Source organism: Parasteatoda tepidariorum, chromosome 2 (assembly GCF_982258835.1).
Source record: "Parasteatoda tepidariorum strain Cologne lab strain chromosome 2, Ptep-v5.0, whole genome shotgun sequence".
NCBI classification, from domain to species: Eukaryota; Metazoa; Arthropoda; class Arachnida; order Araneae; family Theridiidae; genus Parasteatoda; species Parasteatoda tepidariorum.
In genome coordinates, this window is record NC_141756.1 from 70,760,871 (window position 1) to 70,781,998 (window position 21,128).

General features: G+C 29.9%; 1 protein-coding gene across 1 annotated transcript; it reads right to left on the reverse strand.

Moving 5' to 3' along the window:
- Positions 1-2,649: 2,649 nt before the first annotated feature.
- Positions 2,650-7,953, reverse strand: LOC147815843 (uncharacterized). The gene has a single exon (XM_087156615.1). It carries the CDS (start codon positions 7,951-7,953, stop codon positions 2,650-2,652), a length of 5,304 nt encoding a protein of 1,767 aa, XP_087012741.1.
- Between the last annotated feature and the right edge of the window lie 13,175 nt (positions 7,954-21,128).

Consider the following 21,128-nt stretch of genomic DNA (forward strand, 5'->3'; position numbering starts at 1 on the left):
TTTGCGTCATTTGGCTCATATCCTGAGCCCTTAATTAAGTTTTATCTCTAAATTTGAGTCGCTTTTATTTGTAAACTAGCTGTACCCTGCGTGCGTTGCAACGCTTTCAATTTGAATTTAAATTTTGTATTTAAGTGTGTAAATGACATTTGCGATTATGATTTGAAATGCAAATTTTATTTAATGGTGAAAAAAACCAGTGATAGTTTCAGCAGTTAATTCTCTAGGATATCATTAGTGCATTTTCAAACAGACATGTATGGTGATGCACACGGAGCATGAAACATATTTTGAACAATGATCTGAAATAAGACTGGATCTATGGTGACATCAAGAATTTCTGCTGATATCTGATCAGTTTGGCAAGGTGGTTTTTTTTCAATAAGCCAAATTAGAATGTGTGCCTGAGGCAATCCTCGTTTTTGCCATTCAATAGAGTACACCCAACACCGTGTCTCTCTAAAAACATGACGCTTCACAATGAAATCAAGTAAAGATTATCATTTTTGTTTGAACACGCGTGCTGTAATATCATGACGATCCGATGATGATTGTCCTGGTAACAAAATATCTCTAATTTCAACCCAAGCAGAATTGCACGTAAATGTAATAAATAAATCTAGGAGCCCATATGCGAGAACATATGTCATTGCATCCTGTGAGTATTCATACATGTGCCTTGGAGTTCAAGGCACATGTATGAATACTCAGACATGTATGAATACTACATTTGCAGGGAGTCCAAGTTTTTCTCCCTGCAAATGTAGTCGGCAATATAATCATTTTCCCCACATCATTAGGATTAACGTTACCATCATTGATTATTGCATCCCGTAAATGAATGCATTCTTCTGAACGTAATTTGGTTTGATTTAATTTAATATACAGTAGGCGTTCAGTTTCAATTTTCGCATACATATCGACAATGTATTGATGAACTAATTGTCGACATTTTAAAGTATGATTATCAGCGTTTTGGCAATCATTAATCTATATGCATAAAAACTTATTGCACTTGCTTTCTTATTGGTTTTCTCGCCTGTTTGCGGACTTCTTAATTTTATGTTAAAATAATATCCCTCCTCTCCTCACCAAAATAAAATAGGATATTGCAATGCATCATATGATCGATAAGTTTCTGAGAACTCTTTGAACGTCACGATTTCTGCAATGAAGAACTGTATCGCGGGAGGTAAATTCTTCGCCAACTATAACAATAGCCACTTCATCCAATGTTGGCGCATTGTATTTTTCTTTGTGGTGGCCTACAGGTGTTTTTTCAGCTCTAATAACAACTTTGTAAATATCGGATGACATTTAGTCAAGGGCAATTGTGAACAGCCTAATTAACTGATTATGTTGATCGAAAAATTTTTGTAATACGGTAACAATTTTTCGTTTAGTGCCATTGTTTACCTGACAACGTTGATTGACTTGATCATTTGTGTTATCCATGAAATAAATTTGTAGAAATTTATGATCTGCGTTAGGCATTGAAAGAAGTGATCCTGCACGATGATAAATTTGGCCTTGCACTTTGAATGTTGGGATGTAATTCTCGTTCACGATACGTGTAGCACCGAATAAAGTAATTTAGAAACACGAATTGTACCGGCGTATATGCGCCAAAAAATGTTTCGATTGGTTTGTTTGACCTGATACGAAGGTTGATAATGTCTCGGCAGGCGACGTAAAATCTTGTAGTTTCTGTATGCCTCTAGAACAGCAAATTTCAGCTGTTTCATTTTTAAATTTGAGAGCATTACAAAACATACATAATTGATATATTTCTCCGATGATGACACTTGGGGGAAGACTATAGTTTGTTGTCGGATCATAGTGAAATGCACTGAAATTCAAATCAGAGTATTGGCAGCGTCTGAATAGCGGAATGCGTTCTCGGTCGGTTTTCATTCTTGCTTCCCGTTGCTCTGATGTTTCCGACGAACGAGCTTGTGTAGTTCGTAGTTGATTTGTTGACAGTCTTCTTTCCTGTTGCTCAGACGTTTCTAAGGAACGGGCAAAAGCATTCTGTTCTCGATTAGTTTCAAGTCTTTTTCCCGTTGCTCCGATGTTTCTGAAACACGGGTAGTTCTCTTTTTGCGCGCTTGAGATGTCGACCGACTAAGAGCGATTTGCTTAGGCGGCATATTTTTGCAAATATTCTTTCTGACAAAGAAAAAGAAATGTAAAAGTTTGTCGGTAGTATCTCCCTGAATATTATTTCACTCAGTCGTACTCAGCTTATTTATTATCTGACTCCATTTAATTTTTATACTTTACAAGATTACAATAATTCTAGTAGAAAATAACTTGACAGAATGCATTAACTTTCACCATTTTCATTTAATCAACATTCGAATACAAAACATCGTTGCCATTTTCTCTTTTAACAAATATACAATAATTACAGCTTAAAGAACATATAAAATAACTTTGTGACGTCAGACATATATTTACAAAAACTATCACTCTATTTTCCACACTCCCACCTTTTGATAAATGCTAATTTATCAAAACATTTAATGTTAAACTAATTTTAAAACATTCAACTCAATCACACACGCACGCATATAATCAACACACATATAATTCAACATTCATATAAATTAAGATAGAACAGTTTACAAATAATAATGAGAAGTTGAATTAGTTATCATAACGTTTTGGAAGTCTAATTCTTCTTCCGCACCTAGTTTGATCATTCTTGGAATCAGAGTCTGGAGCGACCACAATTCTAGGAGCAACAGTCTGAGTTGTATCAGAGTCTTGATTGACAACAACTTCAGGAGCAACAGACTCTGTTTTGGTAATGTCTACTTTCTCGCACAGTTCATTACTACATGAAATCTCTAAGGGGTATATATTTTTAACAGGTCGTGTCAATTCTCCATTCGCAGTTTTAACTTTAACCACACGAATGAAATTGTCTTGTCCAGGAAAAACTTCAATAATTCGTCCAAGAGGCCAATCCATTCTCTTCTTATTATCGCACTTAATTAACACGATATCACCTATCTTTAACCCTTTGATTAGATACCTTTTCTTAACAGGTGACTGCACTAAAAGACTAAGATATTCATCTCGGAATCGTTTTCGAAATTCTTTACGTAGCCTTTGCTGGTATCTCAACCTTTTTGAAATATTAATGTCATCCAAATGATCCAAATCTGGGACACCAACAGTTGGAATATCCTGAATGAACAGTGATGGAGATAGGGGAACCAAATCTCTTGGATCATCTGAGACATACGTGAGGGGTCTTGCATTAATTACAGCTTCTACATCACACAGAATGGTTAGAATTTCTTCGTAAACAAGACAAGCCTTTCCTAACACCTTTTTTAATAGACTTTTCACCATTTGCACAATTCTCTCCCACCAACCGCCCCACCATGGTGCAGCTGGGGGATTAAATTTCCATTGTATTCTGTAGATTGAAGTGTCACGAATTATCTGATCCCAGTTTAGACTTTTCATAAGATTCGAGGCTCCAAGAAAATTGCTTCCGTTGTCGCTATATATTATTTTAGGCCGACCACGGCGAGCTATGAACCTTCTTAAGCCTAAAAGAAAACAGTTTGTGGACACACTTTTTAGTAGCTCCAGGTGAATAGCACGATACACTGCGCAGGTGAACAGTAGAATCCACAATTTTTCTCCAGTCTTCATGTATAACGGTCCTGCCAGATCTAATCCAATTACCTCAAAGACTAAAGTATCCCTGGTTCTATCTTCTGGTAGTGATGTAGGAATGGATTCAACTCCTTTTGCAGCATGCCTCCTGCACCGGACACATTTCGCTATTACACGTTGCACAGTTTTTCTGCCTCTTAAAATCCAGAATTGTTGCCTAATATTCGTCAATACAACCTGAGTTCCAGCATGTGAGAGTTGTAAATGACGTTCATGGATGAGTTTGTTAACCACATCATTATTAGATGGGAGAATGATTGGGCACAAAAAATTTTCTTCATCTTTACGTCTTATGATCTTGGTCTTGAGTCTAAGAAGTCCTTCATCATCATGAAAAGTACAAAGCGATTTTAGCTGTTTATGACATTCACTTTGCTTAAAATGGTCTAGTTGAATAAATTTTACAAGTTTCTTTTCTGCAATTTCCAATTCAGTAATTACTAGCTCCCCTGTAATTTTCTTTTTTCTTTTAAGTGAGTTATTTGAAAAACGGAGAATCCAGGCAATCATTCTAAGTATTTGAGAATACTTCGAAAACCTTCTGCTGTACCAATTTCTCTCTTCCTCAGTAACGAGAAGGGTAGATGATAAATCAAGACCTTTCCTTCTTTCTTTTGAAACTTCCTCTTCATCTATTTGTACTTCTGATTTTGGCCAATCTTCTTCGTCTTGTCTCAACCATAACGGCCCCTCCCACCATTTGGATCTTAAATAGGCTCTAATTGAACAACCCCTTGAAGGTAAATCGGCGGGATTGTGCTCTCCGGAAATATGTTTCCATGAATCTTTATTCGAAAGCGTTCTGATTTCTCTTACTCGGTTATTAACAAAGACTCCCCAGTTCTCATTCCTTATTATCCAACTGAGAGTGGTTGAGGAATCCGTCCAATAGGTAATGGGCACACCAAACAAATCCATTGCCTTCATTACGGAATGGGCTAGTCGTGCTCCAATACAGCATGCAAGTAGCTCAAGTCTGGGAATTGACATCTTGTGTAAAGGAGAGACTCTACTTTTCGCTTGAATAAAATCAACCCTTATAGTTTTGCCTTCAACTCTCCTAAGGTATACAACAGCACTGTATGCAAGTTTGCTTGCATCCACAAAGACATGAAGGCTTATTTGAGACCTGGGCTGGCATATATCGAGACATCGGGGAATTTTAACACTGGATAGTAACTCTAAATCTTTAATCCAGACTTCAAATTTATTTTGGATTTCTTCTGGAAGTTCTGCGTCCCAACCAATCTTGAGATTCCAAGTTTGTTGCACAATAAGCTTGGGAATGACTGTCACAGGGCATAAAAGTCCTAGAGGATCGAATATTTTATTCACAGTTGAAAGAATATTTCTTTTGGTCACATTTTTCTTCGATTCTTCAACTGATGGTATATCACAAAAAAGAGTATCTTCGTTTTTATCCCATTGTAATCCCAAAACAGATATGGGTTTCTCAGAAGTTTTTATTTCGTAGAAATTTGAATGTTCCCAACCTCTGAGGTCAAAACGGCCTCTTTCCAATAAATTTCTCGATTGATGAATGAATGTTATCATTCTTTCTTCAGTTGGCAAAGAGGTAACACAATTGTCAACATAAAAGGATCTTCTTAAGATGTCTGCTGTTTCCTGCATCTCTATTGGGGCGTTTTCTATCAAGTTATTCAATACAACAGCTAATAGGATTGGGCTGCATGTAAGTCCAAATACGACACGCCGATGTCGGAACACCTTCGTTTGTCTTTTTTCAAAGTCCTCCCACCACAAAAAACGGAGAGAATCACAATCTTCCTTCGAAACAGATATCTGGAGAAATGCCTTTTTGATGTCGGAAACTACGCCAATCTTATCCTTGCGGAATCTCATTAATATAGGTGGAATTTCTTCTAGAAGATTGGGGCCTTTCTCCAAACAGTCATTCAGTGACAGGTGCCCTTTTACATGACAAGAAGCATCAAATACAGGCCTTATTTTGGTTGTGGAATTCTCCTTTATAACGGCTCTATGAGGCAAGTAAATAGAGGGACGTTGATGTTCTTCTTCGGGTACTACTTCTATTATCCCTGATTCTTCCCAATCTTTGAAAACTGCATTGTAATCATTATACTTTTCTTCCCGTATGAGCTTCAGAGATGTCGAAATAAGTCTTTTCTCTGCAATGTCCCTGTTGTCAATCAACTCACAATTGGCTTCTTTCCAAGGTAAATGGACCTCATAACGGCCATCTTCGTTTATTGAAAAAGTTTTCCTAAAATGATCGACAGCTGCTGCTTCCATTTCTTTTCTAGATTTGGTTTCAATAGGATCTTTTATACCAAGGATATCCATTTCCCAGAGATTGGCTATTGATGCGTTTGTTACAAACAATGAAGTTATCAGGTTGGTTGAGGTATGGTCAAATCTCTCTCCAGGCACTTTACCCATGACTATCCAACCCAAATAAGTTTCACACGCTTTTAGGCCGCATTTAAGTTTATGTATGCGCCCGGTAAAAAGTTGGCCGCAAAAATCAGCTCCTATTAAAATTTCTATATCAGGGCAGTTTTCTCCATAATCTGTTATCCATATCTTGCTTTCTTGCAATTCCTTATTCCAGGAACCCTGTTTAAGTCTAGGAATCTTACTGCAAATTTTTGGATGATCCAAAACTTCTATGTCACATGAAAAATTTCCACTGAGAGCTTCAAGATTTACTTTAAAGAGCTTATGATGCTTTTCCTGAGTATTAACTCCGCCAAACAATGCATGTATGAAACTTTTCTTTTCTATTGGATCCAAGCCAAAAGTTTCAGCAGTACGTTCAAGTATGTATGACCTTTGCGATCCACTATCAATTAGAACTCGAACTTGGCGTGTTTTACCTCTTGATTTCAACTTCACAATTAATGTTTGAAGTAACACGTCCTCTGTACTGCAATGGCTTGTCAAACTGACTTTTGGCGAGGTCAAGTCGGATTTCTTTTCAGTTAGTTTGTTAGCTGGCAATTCTGGACACATTAACACCAAATGCCTTTTGCTACACAAAACACATTTTACCCGAGTTTTGCAGAATTTTGATCGGTGTCCGATTTTCAAACATAGAAAGCAACACTTCTTATTACGTAAAATTTCTTGCTTTTGTTCCCAATTCAGTGCTTGAGCGTGAAAGCATTCCTTACTGTCGTGCACTTTGTCACAAAATACACAAAGATGATTTATTTTCTTCTTTTCAAGTGTTCCCGAGAACAAATCATTAGCAGTAGTAAATTGTGGCGATTTCTCTTTTCGTTGGCGGCGTTCATTTTCAAAACTGGATTGTTCCAAACGATTTCGATCATTTTCAAAACTGGATTGCGCCAAACGAATTCGTTCATCTCCTTCTACTTCGGTTTTGAGAAATGCCAATAAACTTTTTAACTTTGTGCTGTAAACATTATTTGATGAATCATCTGTAATGGCGCCTGGGTTTCTTAGCCATACCCTAAAAACATCCTCCGGAATGCATGATTCTACAAGTGGAAAAAGCATGGCGGCGTATTTGTCGGAGGTTAAGCCAATTGATTCCAGCGCTCTTAGATATGATTCTAACTTATCATACAAACTACTGGTGTTAATTTTATTTTTGGCTCCTTTTGCATTTTGAACAACCAGTTGAAGAAGTTGTCTCACATAAAATTCAATTAACAACTCATCTCGCCCAAATCGAGATTTTAAACTTTCAATCGCCTTTTTATAATTCTCACTAGTGGGCGGAAAACTATCGATTATTTCTCTAGCTCTTGTTCCTTTGCTGATGCATTGAATTAAGTATTGAAATTTATCCTCATTTTCTAATTCATTATCCTCGTGTATTCTTTTAAACTGGCTCCAAAAGGAAAGCCAATCTTTTAACTCTGAACTAAATTTCACTAATTCTATTTTTGGCAATTTCAATTTCCTTTTCGTTGACAACGAACAACCATCTAAACTTATTCTATCTAAACTTGCGTTTTTCGCCAAAAAAAGCTCGAAATTTACTTTCGCAGAAACCATTTTTTCATTATATTCTTCGATAGCATTATATTCATCATCGTATTTTTGCTGCTCGGAAGTATCTATTAACATGTCGCAGATTTCATTGTCCAATATCGTCAAAGACTGATAAATTCTTTCTAAGTTAGCGTAATTTACTTTAATATTTTCCTCCTTAGGATTTTCTTCCGCCAACAATTTAGTTAATGCATTGTAAGTTTTGGTAAAATTGCCTCTAATTGGCGAGCGTTTCTTAATCAAGAGTTCCATAATTTAAAACTTAATGGCACAATACCTTTTGTAGAATCACGTCCGTCGGTCACCACTAATGTCGGTAGTATCTCCCTGAATATTATTTCACTCAGTCGTACTCAGCTTATTTATTATCTGACTCCATTTAATTTCTATACTTTACAAGATTACAATAATTCTAGTAGAAAATAACTTGACAGAATGCATTAACTTTCACCATTTTCATTTAATCAACATTCGAATACAAAACATCGTTGCCATTTTCTCTTTTAACAAATATACAATAATTACAGCTTAAAGAACATATAAAATAACTTTGTGACGTCAGACATATATTTACAAAAACTATCACTCTATTTTCCACAAAGTTGACAGTGGTCGCAAATTTGCTAAATCGAAATATCACATACATATTTTAAATAATAAAAAGAGCACTGAAAATGAGATGAATGAGAAATATGAAAATTATAAGATTTAAAACAAAAATCAATTTTATAAATGAAAGAAATAAAATGGATGAATTCGAAAACTTTGCATAAATAAACAAACAAACTAATAGTTTTCAAATGACAACTGTCACAGCACTGAAATCTTCGAAAACTATATTTAATTGTGCTAACCTAAAATTACGTGCTAAATATAAATATTTCTGAAAACGTGCAATTTGAATGACATTTGCTTTTGTCTTTATATTTATTAAACAGTTTTCACAGTACTGAATCCGTGATACGACCAACAATTCGCGATCGCAACGAACTATAGGGGGCGTTGTTGTATGAGACGCATACCTGCGATTTCTACATGAACCGTCATTCAGTTACTCTAGAGACGTCGTTAATGTAGCGTGTAGCATTGCAACGTTCCTTCTTTATTGTGACTAATTAAATTTAAAAAAGAAAAATGCTTGATATTCTTTCTTATGCAAACGAAAACAAAATGGTATCTCTTTTTATTAGAGAAGGAATAGCCAAAACACATCGGAAAAATATTTGTACATTAACAGAAAAAAATATGCATATTCTTATAAGAGTTAAATCCTAATGCCCGAGAAATAGTTTTACTAAATTTAATGATATAACATGAAAGGCCCATTTAAACTTTACATTCTATAGTTTTAAGAATCATATTACTTCAAAAATTAAAATGAACAAAAAGTATACATAAGCCTCATAATTTTATGAAATTTAATTTTGTAAACAAAGTTTTTTGACAACAATTTTTATCAAAAAATTTCAAGTTTCAATAAAAATCATTATTTAGAAATTAAGAAACGTAAAATAAAGAATGCTGATGAAACAAAAACAAATGAACAATTCTTTTTTGTCGCCATTTTTAGTGCTACAAAAATTCGTCTTTGGGATTTGCCAAAAACAAAACAAGATGCAATTGTATTTTTTTAGGAGGGAAATATTTTACCGAAAAAACGAAAATGTACCAATTCCCACAACATAAAACTTTATCTTGGTAAACGTACGTTTTGGAAATGTTATTTCATTTGGAATCTTATTTATCAGAGTTCATATGGCGATATGATTGTTTTGAATCTTTGCTAAACTCTATATCGGCTCATTTTCCACCGAAATCCGATTGACTACTTTGATTTTAAATAAAGTGTTTTATTTTATGAATTGTCGCAAAAATTTTAAGTGTAGATTAGCGGCACTTAAAAACCGCCAAATCTGTAGCGGCGGTGGCGTTAATAAGTAAGTACCGAATTTTTATTCCATACTTTTCTGAATCATATTACTTCAAACATTGGAATATACAAGAAGTATACATAAACACATAATGTTATACCATTTAATTTTTCAAAAAAAGTATTTTGAGAACAATTTTTATCAAAAAATTATAAACTAAAAAACGGAAAATAATGAATTCTTAGGATAAAAAAACGATTTCAAGAATTCTTTACATTGAAATAAAAACTTTCATATTGTTTCTTTTTTTATTATTCTTATAGTTCTTAATCAGACGTAAAAAACCATTCTGTAGAGAACCATCATCAAATGAAAAAAAAATATTTACAGTCAAATTTTTTATTGTAAAAATCATTGCACTTACCTGATTTATAATTCCCGGAGAATTCCAAAATGATAAGTTCCTTGTTTGAAAACTTTATTCTCAAATAATAGATACATAGTTTATCCCTTCATTACTTTTAGATAACATACTACACAGCAAAATTTTATAATAGATATGAAATTGAATATGTAGCTAAAAACAGAATAGCTGAGTTGTAGTTGAACTTATTCTTTCAAAACTAAAAAATACTTACCAAGAAAGCGATTAAAATTAATTAAGAATCAGCACAAATGGCACTATTTCAAGTAACTTGGATAATTTTTTATTGTTGTTTTCCAAATTATATGGATACAGAAATATATACTATTCTATAACGAAGAAGAATATGTTATAACTATTACAATTCTGTATGTTCTGAATTCATATTTATTCACTGGAATGACGAAAGCAATGTTGACTTCACTTTAATTCGTAATGAATTGAAGACAGAAGAAATGCATTTTACCTTAATACACACATCTGTAACAGTATCCGAAATCGGAAGTCATCAGTTGCAAGTATGTTGATAATAGAAATGAAAAATTATTGAGGAATTTTTCTTCAAATGTTTGGCGTGTTCTGTTCCTGAAAGATTTACTAATATTCTGGAGATTTTTTTCAAGTTCTTCGGCCTTTTCCTTAGGGAAATTTCGTTTCTTATTTGCTGCTAAAAAATGGCGTCTGATTCAGTCAATGATTTCGATGGAACTAAATGAAAACGTGATAAATTAATGTCCGATATTTACAGGCTCCCGCTAGACGGCGTACTCGAGCGTTGCGATCGCGAATTAAGAAATCTATTCTCGTTGATTTTACTTGCTTGTGCTCACCTGACATAAAGAAACGCGCGAATTAAAAATTAAAGTACATGCAATTTACTTTAATTTACTTTTCTAAATGAATAGAGTTATAAGATGAAAAATAGCGCTGTTGTTATCTTCAAGACATTTGATAACTGAATCGTTTATAGCAAAATTTAAAACAATGGCTAGCTTTTAACCAATCAGAAAATTCCATTTCGACTTTCGCTGATATCGCTGGAACGGTTTATCGCAGAATGTTCTAATGTCGACAGAAACCTTCCTCGTGCTTTGAACTATCTGTATGCCAAGTTTCATAACTTTCTGTCGGATGGTTTAGGAGTCTATGGAGGACAGACAGACAGACATACACACATTCACTTTTATATATATAGATATCCATACACGTTCATTGCTGTTCTCCAACTGAAGTTTTGTAAAGAAATTAAATTGAACAAAAATAAAAACAAGTAAATATAAAAATATAACGGGATTCATTATGATACAAGCTCACACAACTCTGATATATAAAGAATCTCTTCAAAACTGGATGCATATACTGGACAACACTCAAATGATAGGACTGATATGTTACAGTGCGTAAAAATTAGTCTTTAATTAGCACCACGTCGCTTTGAAACTAAACCGTAGTAACTCAAAAAAGTCAAAAAATGAGATATTTGGGTCATTTAGTGTAAAAAAAATCACCCTTTTAGAGAAAAAACGTGTTATCTTCATAGTTCCATGAAATTAATTTAGAAAGCAGATAAATCGTTATCGCATTGGCGCGATTCGCCATCTTGGTTTCAGGGAATAGTGTAGCAATGTGTCAGATGCAACAAAACCTTGGAGGAGATAACGTCGCTTTGAAACTAAACCGTGGTAACTCAAAAAAAGCAAGTTTTTCAGGCGAGCGATTTTTTCCCTACACGGTTGTATGTCAAAACTTGAAATGAAATATGCAATATTCGGGAGGATATTTTGAAGAACATCGTTGTATTTTGAAATAACTCTCCACTTTTAATAAAAGTCTTAGAGAAAAGTGTTGCAACTCAAAGTACCTTAACTTATTTCGAAATTACCGCAAAATTGGAAATGCTACAAGAATCAGGTCTGGTTCACTGAAAAATGTAAAGAAGCAGGGTTTTCTTCGCAATAGTCGCCATAGCTTCGAGTCAACCTGCAGTGGAAGTTCCTGAAAAGTTAGAAATTGCTCTCCTGAGAAACTTGCTTTTTGGAGTTACCACGGTTTAGTTTCAAAGAAACGACCAGTTCTCAGCGTGATAAAGGATTTCTTAAATTAAACGAATCAGAAAGTTTTCATTATGAGGTAAGTAAAAGGAAAAATACTTTTACTAGCAAAAATACAAACTTGACTAAATTGTAATGCTTGGAAAAGGAAAAAAAAAATTACGTTAATATTCTTCTTATTATTATACTTTTTCTTATTCTTCTTATTCTCGTTTTATTCCTCATATTTTTCTTCTTCTCTTTTTTATTCTTATTCACCTTCTTATTATTATTATTATTATTCTGCCTTTTTTTTCCCTTATCTTCTTATTATTAGTATTAGTAGTAGTATTTACATGAAAAATTTAGACAGACAAGAAAAATTTAGTTACCCGGGATCACATGGTCCTTAATGATAACCTTAAAAGTTAGTAATAATAAATTCACACATATAAAAATGGAAAACACTTAAAACTGAACAATAAAATATTTAACATAGCAGTAGCAAACAACTTGTTATTTAATATCCTAATAAAATTGTCAATATATATTTATGAAACATACAGGGTAGAAAATAAAATTAAAAAGGAATTTTCACTTTCATTAATAGTAAATAAAGCTTTCTTTCTGAGAAATGCCTTACATATCAATGGGAATACTATTGAAGACGAGTTAAATAACTGACGTACTTGCATAATATATTTTTGTAAGGTATCGGTATTCGGTTCGTTTAGTTAGATCGAAGTGACTTAATATTTTTTTTTCACTTTCGTTTGGGTACATATATAAATATAGACAGATTTGGTATAAATATATATATATATATATATATATATATATATATATATATATATATATATATATATATATATATATATATATATATATATATATATATATATATATATATATATATATATATATATATATATATATATATATAATATATATATATATATATATATATATATATATATATATATATATATATATATATATATATATATATATATATATATATATATATATATATATATATATATATATATATATATATATATGTATGAAATATTACGAATCAAATGTATGTTTAAAGATTCAAAATGTTTTGTAGATACCGAAAAAATGTTCATAAAAATTTCCTGAAGTTCAGTGCATGAAAAAATAATAAATAAATGGGTCTTCTCCATCTAGAACTCAATTTTTAAGATGTCGTATATTTATAATTCAATTTCACAGGAACTATTCGACCGAATTTTGCTCAAATTTTTTATTTTGCCATGAAAACTAATATTCTTTAAAATTATGAAAGCAAATTTTACCTTACTCAATTTACAATTTTTTCGACTATTATTAAATAAATAATAAAAAATAATAAATATTTACTAAAAGCTATTTTTTGCATGAAAATATATTTTTATAAACGAATTTTATAATTAGGTGCATAATTTTCAAATTCTTGCTTAAAAATTCACTTAACTGATTCAATTCACTTAAACAGTTCGCCAGATATAGTGAAATACGCAAGCAGTAAATTACGCATTAAAGGTTTCAAACTATGGACTGCTCTCTTGACTGAACTATTGGGACCGTATTTCTCAGATTGTGGCTGCCCCTTTTAGTTTGGGTATCAGAAATCCGAATCCGCCAAAAAAGATTTGTTTATTCAGAGAAAGAACGCTTTTGTGTCTGATTTCGTAAATTAAAATATCGTCTGCTACTTAATTAGCATATTTGAGGTCCAACCTTTAAAATTGAATCCTAGAACGTGAAGATGCGATCATTAGATATTTGACAAATGTCAAAAATGCTTACAATCATTCTCCATACTTCTGGAATATAACGAGCATGAGATCATAAAATTGAAGAAACTTTTCTTGCTTAAGTCAATCTTCTGTAAAAAAATATCTTTTGCTGTTTTTAATATTTATTGACCTTTTTTTAATGAAATATAAGGAATAGAAACTACTTTTAGTTTTAAAATTTTTTTTTTGCTTTTAGCTTTTAAGATTTCCTTGAATCGGATAAAATGTTTTAAGTTCGCTTTTCACATTCTTTTTAAATTCTCCTTTTTTAATAAAATATGTACTATACTATGTAAAGTTTCATCAGAAGACAGAAAATTAAGAAAAAATTCATTTATTAACATAATGATTCATATTTATTTTATAAATAAAAAAGTGAAAGAAATCTATGAAAATGAACCTATTAAAACATACTGAAATGAGGCTTTTTTTTAAACATAAATAAAGTTTTTTTTTGTTCATTTTACTTAATGAAAGTAAATATTACTTTTTGCTTAAAACATCTAAAAATTAATCACTCTAATTATCTATAGCTCTCAGGATAAAGCAAAAATTTTTATTTTCAATTCCTTAATTTTAAACTCTGACGTATCTTTCTGGAAATTTTCTATTGAAAATGCTCATACGTCCTTTAGTATTGTACACATCTGTAAAACTGAAATCAATTTTAATAAAGATAAATACATTATTTTAATTAGATGTATCAACTATATATATGACAATCAAAATAAAAATGAATCAAAGAATCTCTGGAGGGAATTTTAATTGAGAAAATAGACTTTTGTTATTAAGAAAATACATAATTTTTATTTTAAAAATAATTAAAAAGCTTTTACAATGTAAGATTTTATGATCAAAAGCAGACTTAAAGATTCAATGCAAACAGTAATACTAAACACAGTTGCATCAACATCAATTGCTTCTTTCAATAACAATTTTAAGTGTTTTAAAGTAAACAGTAGTATTTTTACTAACTCTAGCTAAACTTATCACTTAATTGAAATCTTTCCCGTTAAATTTAATTAGCAAAAAGGACTGTTTGAGTTGTTTGCGTCATTTTTGAAAAGTCAAAGCTTGCTTTAAAAACTCTTCATGCATAGTATAAAGATTAATTTTCAATGATACAAAACTGTTGTCATTTATCAAGCCGTTTTCAGTTGATAGTAAAAATTAAGTATTTTAAATAATTGGTCCTTCAGTGGAAGTTTAAAATCTAAAATTTATTAGTTGAAGATGTGTTTAAATTGCATTTCAAAATAACTTATTCGCATTTCCTCACCTGAAAGTTGTTTTGACCTCTGTGATTGCTACAAAGACTTAGTCAGTTAGATTCGTTAGACTTAGTTAGTTTTGTTTATAAATTGAAGACGAAAAGCAAATATGCAAGAGGTTCAAGTCCTTGTTCTCATAATTAAATTACTTTTGATGAAAGTAATACAACTTATTGAAGTATGGCTATTGTGTAAATTAAGAAGTTGCAGCCTGAACGATTAATTTTTAAAGTTCGCTAAACAACTAATATAATTAACGTAACTTGCCTCAGTTGTAATCAGTTTGCCTTAATTATTGGAACTATTTTAATTAGTATGTAAAATTCCCAATATTATGCATTGTTGATTCAAACTGTGCTTAAATAAGGTATAATTCTGATTTTAGACTGGTTTAGTATATTTCTTAATAAGAAAACAAAGTCAGTGCTTTGAAAGACAATTTTAATCAAACACAATTTTCATAAAGCACAATTTGTTTACGTGTTCTGCAGTTTTCGATCATAAAAGTAAGTATTGGCTGAATTTATTTGCTTATAACAATATTTTTTTAAAAAAATGTAGCTGATAAGTATAGGTTTTGCATATTTAATTGCTAAATTCAAATCGTAAACATGTAAGCAGGGCCCGCTCTAGGCATTTGCCACCTCGTCAAATGCGATAATATCGTAAATTTGGGGAGTAAAATTGGGTTTTGGGGGAAGTATTGGGGTGAGTGATTTTTCTCCACTGGACTTAAAGTTATATTGATCCTTAAAATATGATCCTTAACTTGATCCTTAAAATAACGTCTGATGCTCAAAATCCGAATTGTTAGGAACTAAAAGACGTCAAAAGGTCCGAGTTTCTGCTGGTGAATGTGCAAATGATATTTAAGTTATACAATGAAACATGGTGGGAGCAATTTAGTTATATATATATATATATATATATATATATATATATATATATATATATATATATATATATATATATATATATATATATATATATATATATATATATATATATATATATATATATATATATATATATATATATATATATATATATATATATATATATATATATATATATATATATATATAACTAAAGGAAAAGAAATGAAAAATGAAAGGAAGGAAAAGATAGTGAAAAATGAGAGAATTAATAAGTTTTATTAACTACGCATAAGCTTCAAGTATATAGATCTTATAAGATGAGTTTAAATATTGAGAAAACATAGAAAATAATAAAGATTAATTAGAAGAGAAGAAGAAAAATTATGAAAGTAAAATTATTTTTAAGCAACAGTTTTAAAAAAATTTTATGTATCTCAAAAATGGAAAAAAAATTTAAAAAAACATTAAAATTCCAGGAAACATAAACTGTTTTCTGGAATTTTAATGTTTTTTTTAAGATACATAAAAAAAATATTTTAAATATCTTTTAGAAATAATTTTATTTTTATAATTTTTCTTCTTCTCTTTTAATTAATCTTTATTATTTTCCACGTTTTCTCGATATATATATATATATATATATATATATATATATATATATATATATATATATATATATATATATATATATATATATATATATATATATATATATATATATATATATATATATATATATATATATATATTAAAAAGGGTTCTGTGTGTATCGATGACTTCTGGCTGTGCTTTAAATAGATTTAAGTACTTTTATTAGTTCCTAGATAATTTTTTTTCCGCTTCAAGATGTTTGCATCTATTTACTAAAAAGAAATCATCTTCTCATACTGGATTTAAAATGATGCAACTGTTTTAATTTACATTTACATTTAACATTAAATTTTGAAATGCCTGTTAATAAACGTTACCTAAATTTAATCCTGTGGAGAGAAAAAAGATTTTTGAAAAATTCCATTCCATTTTTAAAAAAGTAAGTTTTATTAATGTCTCAAATTAAAAAAATATATATGTATACTCTATTTTACATTGCAAATATCCCTTTAAAAATACAGTAAGTGGAAATTAAAACTTGAAAAATACTATTTGCAGCTCATTCTAATGGCGAATTACCGTTTTTTTTCTAAATGAATATCTTTAAATAAAATAATTAGCTAGCAGCATTTTCCTCGTATTAATGGCTTAAAATAAGAGTGTGTATTGTCACAAGTTTTTTTTCTCTTGAATCAATAACTCATTAAATGTCGCAAATTTGTAGAATAAAAGGATACACGAGCTGCAAATGCAATTACGTAATGCTTTCTGAGATATTGAAAAAGAAATAAAAAGTTAAACTTTGCAAAGCGTCGTTGAATTTGGTCCATTAGTTTCTATAATAAATTTGCATTTTTGCATTTTGAGATGAAAAAAACTTAAAGTAAAATGAAATTAAAATTACTCCTCCACATTCATTTAATTCAAAAATAATGAATGGTGAAGTAGTAATTCTTTTTAAAATTGCTTTTTTTTAATTTATTGAGTGTTTAAACCAAAACATATTTTCGCTTGCGTTGCAATGTAATTGATTATTACTCAAGTGACATGATTACATATTATAAGACGTGCTTTAATTAGTAAAATTAAGTTTTATTAATATTTATAAAAAAAAAACTTTTTTTTATCACTTTTTTTTCATTTTCTTTCGAAAGTTTTATCATTTGCATCGAACATAATATTTCAAATTATTCTGAGCGAAAAAAAATTTAAATTATCGGACTGGTAAGGAAATAACTGGTAGCAAAATATTTATAATTCAACAAGTGCCAGCCATTGACTGCTAGGTCATTATACTTCTAGCTCTCCTGTACTTATTAACAATACAGTCAAAGTCTGGGTAGAAAAATATAACTCTGGGTAATAAAACTAAAATATATGGTATTTAAAACATTCATTTGATAATTTTTTCATTCATACGGTAACGGTTTACAAGAAATTCTGATTTTCAAAAAGAATAGTTTCATTATTTAGTTTTTCAGTAAAAAATAAAAAAACTTGAAACTAAATTTAACCAAGTGAACGATTTCTATGAAATGCTTTAAGGTAGTGTTCCCCAACATTTTTATCCCCGCGGACCTGTCAACGTTTAATAATTTTACCGTGCCCCCCTGGGGGGGCGTTGATTGTTTATATTTTAGATTATTCTGATTTATTAATTTTAATTTAATTGTATTAAAAAATGCCTTCAGGATAAAATACAGTTACACCAAAAAATAAATATAAAGTGATTTAACATTTTAACTTACTAGAACGTTAAACCAATGGGTCACGATCGAGAGAGAAGACGAAGTGCTTCATTAGTTCCAATGTAAATTTCGTGCTGCTCTTTCGTGTTTTTCTTATGATATTCACAGTTATGATGAATGATTTTTTTTATTAAAACTAATTGAAGGATAAGTTGCGGTTTTCTTTTCTTTTTTTTTTTTACTTTTTAAAACATTAACAAATTTATGTCACTACCTTCGGGGGCACCTTTTTTTTAGATAAATAAAATTTTAATGGAACTATTTTTAATTTGGGATATAAAACTAGAAATTTAAATTCAATTTCAATAAAATGGGCGGCTCGGTACTAATTGATCCACGGACCGGTACCGGTCCGTGGTTCTGAGGGTTTTGAAACACTGCTTTAAGGTATGATAAAAGTACCAAACTTTTACATAATTACAAAAGTTAACTTCTATTATAAAACCATACTTTACTCTAAATTTAAAAAATCATTACAAAACCGTTTCGGGAAAAACTTCCAAGCTTTTTGAAGTTCCCTTAGAGCCATATTTTCTTCTATATTCTAGTAGTTTTAACTCTCTTTTTTTCTCAGTGTTGCATTTATATATTTTTATATTTGAAAATTATATGAAATTTATGTATCTAAATCGTTTATTTAAATCAAGGATCAAATTTTAATAAACTTTTTTAATTTCTTGCTGCTGGTAAGATTGTAATAAGTAGGGGAGATTGGGGTCAATTGTAAAATTTTTTACTTAACTATTTTTAACTAACAAAAAATCCAATATATTATTAGTATTAATTGACAGACGAGTAAAGTAGACTATCCTCTACTAGAAAAAAAAAATACCTGATTTTAAATATTATTATATTAGTTATTAACAATTTTTGACAGTCGTGCAGTTGTTACAATTGTCCCTACTTACGGGGTCAATTGTAACAGTTCATAAATTAAACTAAAACATAGTTAATTATACATATTATCATAGTTGTGATATATTTTTTTATTGATCAAAATAGTAGTGATACTTTAGGAGTAAAAGTAATAATGAGCAGTGACCTAAAGGGTTAAACTTTTAACTTTAAGGGGTTAAAAATTTTAATTTATGATGTGAAAGGTGACAAATAAAATAATGCACATGCAACATAATATAAATGGTATAGGAAACTATTGGTGGTTCTTAAAGAGTTAAGTAATTGTTTGTAAACATAAGATTATTTATTTTCAGCTGTTGCAATCGTCCCTTTACTTATTGTTACAATTGTCCCCAAGACGCCATTTCAGCTTCATTTGTTAAAAACAATGCTAGTTAATTAGCAAAACTAATCTTTTTTTATTGAAATGTTAATTAAAGTGTCCACTTACATATTCGGTTACTAATTTTTATTTGTTTAAACAAAATTACTTTGTTACAATATAATATTCTAATACCAAAAAAAGTACTTGCGTGGCGTGGAAATATCTTTTGTGATGTAACTCTTTCAAAAGTACATAAAAATGGTTGCCATCAGGGGTGTACATGTAGATTTATTAAATACACCTTGTGCGCCACCTAGGAACCAAATCTAGAACCCGACACTCGAAATTTTTGCTCGGTTACAATCGTACCCTGTTACAATTGACCCCACTCTCCCCTACAATTTAACTTTTAGATTTTTCTAGTAACATAAATTAATATTGGTAATCAGTATTAAATGTTAAATCAGTATTAAATGTTGAATCAGTATTAAATGTTAAATCAGTATTAATTATTAACTAATACTGATTTAACATAGATCAGTATTAATTATTAATTAATACTGATTTATAAAAATTCCGTATTAATTATTAATTAATACTGATTTAACATAAAATCAGTATTAATTATTAATTTATATTACCAATTGGTAATATTACCAATTAATATTGATTGCAATATCAATAATGGTAATTTGCCAATTATCACCATTATTAATATTGAAAAGGAATATTAACTGGCAAATTAGTATTGGTAATATAAATTAATATCGGTAGTAATTAAATAAGTTAATATTGGTTATCAAAGTAATAAAATAAATATTCTACTTTCAATATGTGATTTTATAAATAGGCTTATTTTTCTGTTTTTGCATATTCATGTTAATAATTTCAAGACATATACATTTGACTAATCAGACTATTTTAAACAGACTATAACCAAATCAGTAAAAATTCTAACAGTGTTCAATTTAGTTTTAGTTTTAAAAAAGATTTTAATAAAAAATTTAAAGCACAATTTAATTTTAATAAAAGTGTGCCACTATCTTGAAAAATTATTTTTCTAAATTATTCCATATTTTTTAAGAAAATAAAGGTGATTAGCAGTTCAAATAAAAACACTTCGTGTTTCCAATTAGTAGTGTATGGTTTAAATTATTATATTTTTCTGTTTCTTCCAATAATTTATTATTCAATTTACGTTTAAGTTTCATCTTCATTTTTTTTAAAAATAAATCTGCATATATAACAAAATTTGTGATGTGTAAATAACATTCAATTTAAATTTATTTAAATTTTTATGGAATTAATCTATTAAACTCCTTTTAAAATAATTATGCTATAAATTCGGTTTACAACATATTTTTTATTTATATTTTCATTAAATTTTGAAGAAAATTATGTTGCTGCTTGTAAAGCTATTCTCTGACAAATGATTAAAACTGGAAATTAAAAAGAAGAAAGATTTCCAGACATCTGCACATCTGAAATTGCTTTTTACAAAAAGCTCGTATTTTTTCCTCTAAATTTAATTTTCTTTTAACAACAGAATTTATAAATGTCAATTCTTTATTTATAACAGTATTTTTC

Coding starts and splice junctions, on each gene's coding strand:
- LOC147815843 (XM_087156615.1), bottom strand. CDS start 7,953: ATGGAACTCTTGATTAAGAAACGCTCGCCAATTAGAGGCAATTTTACC.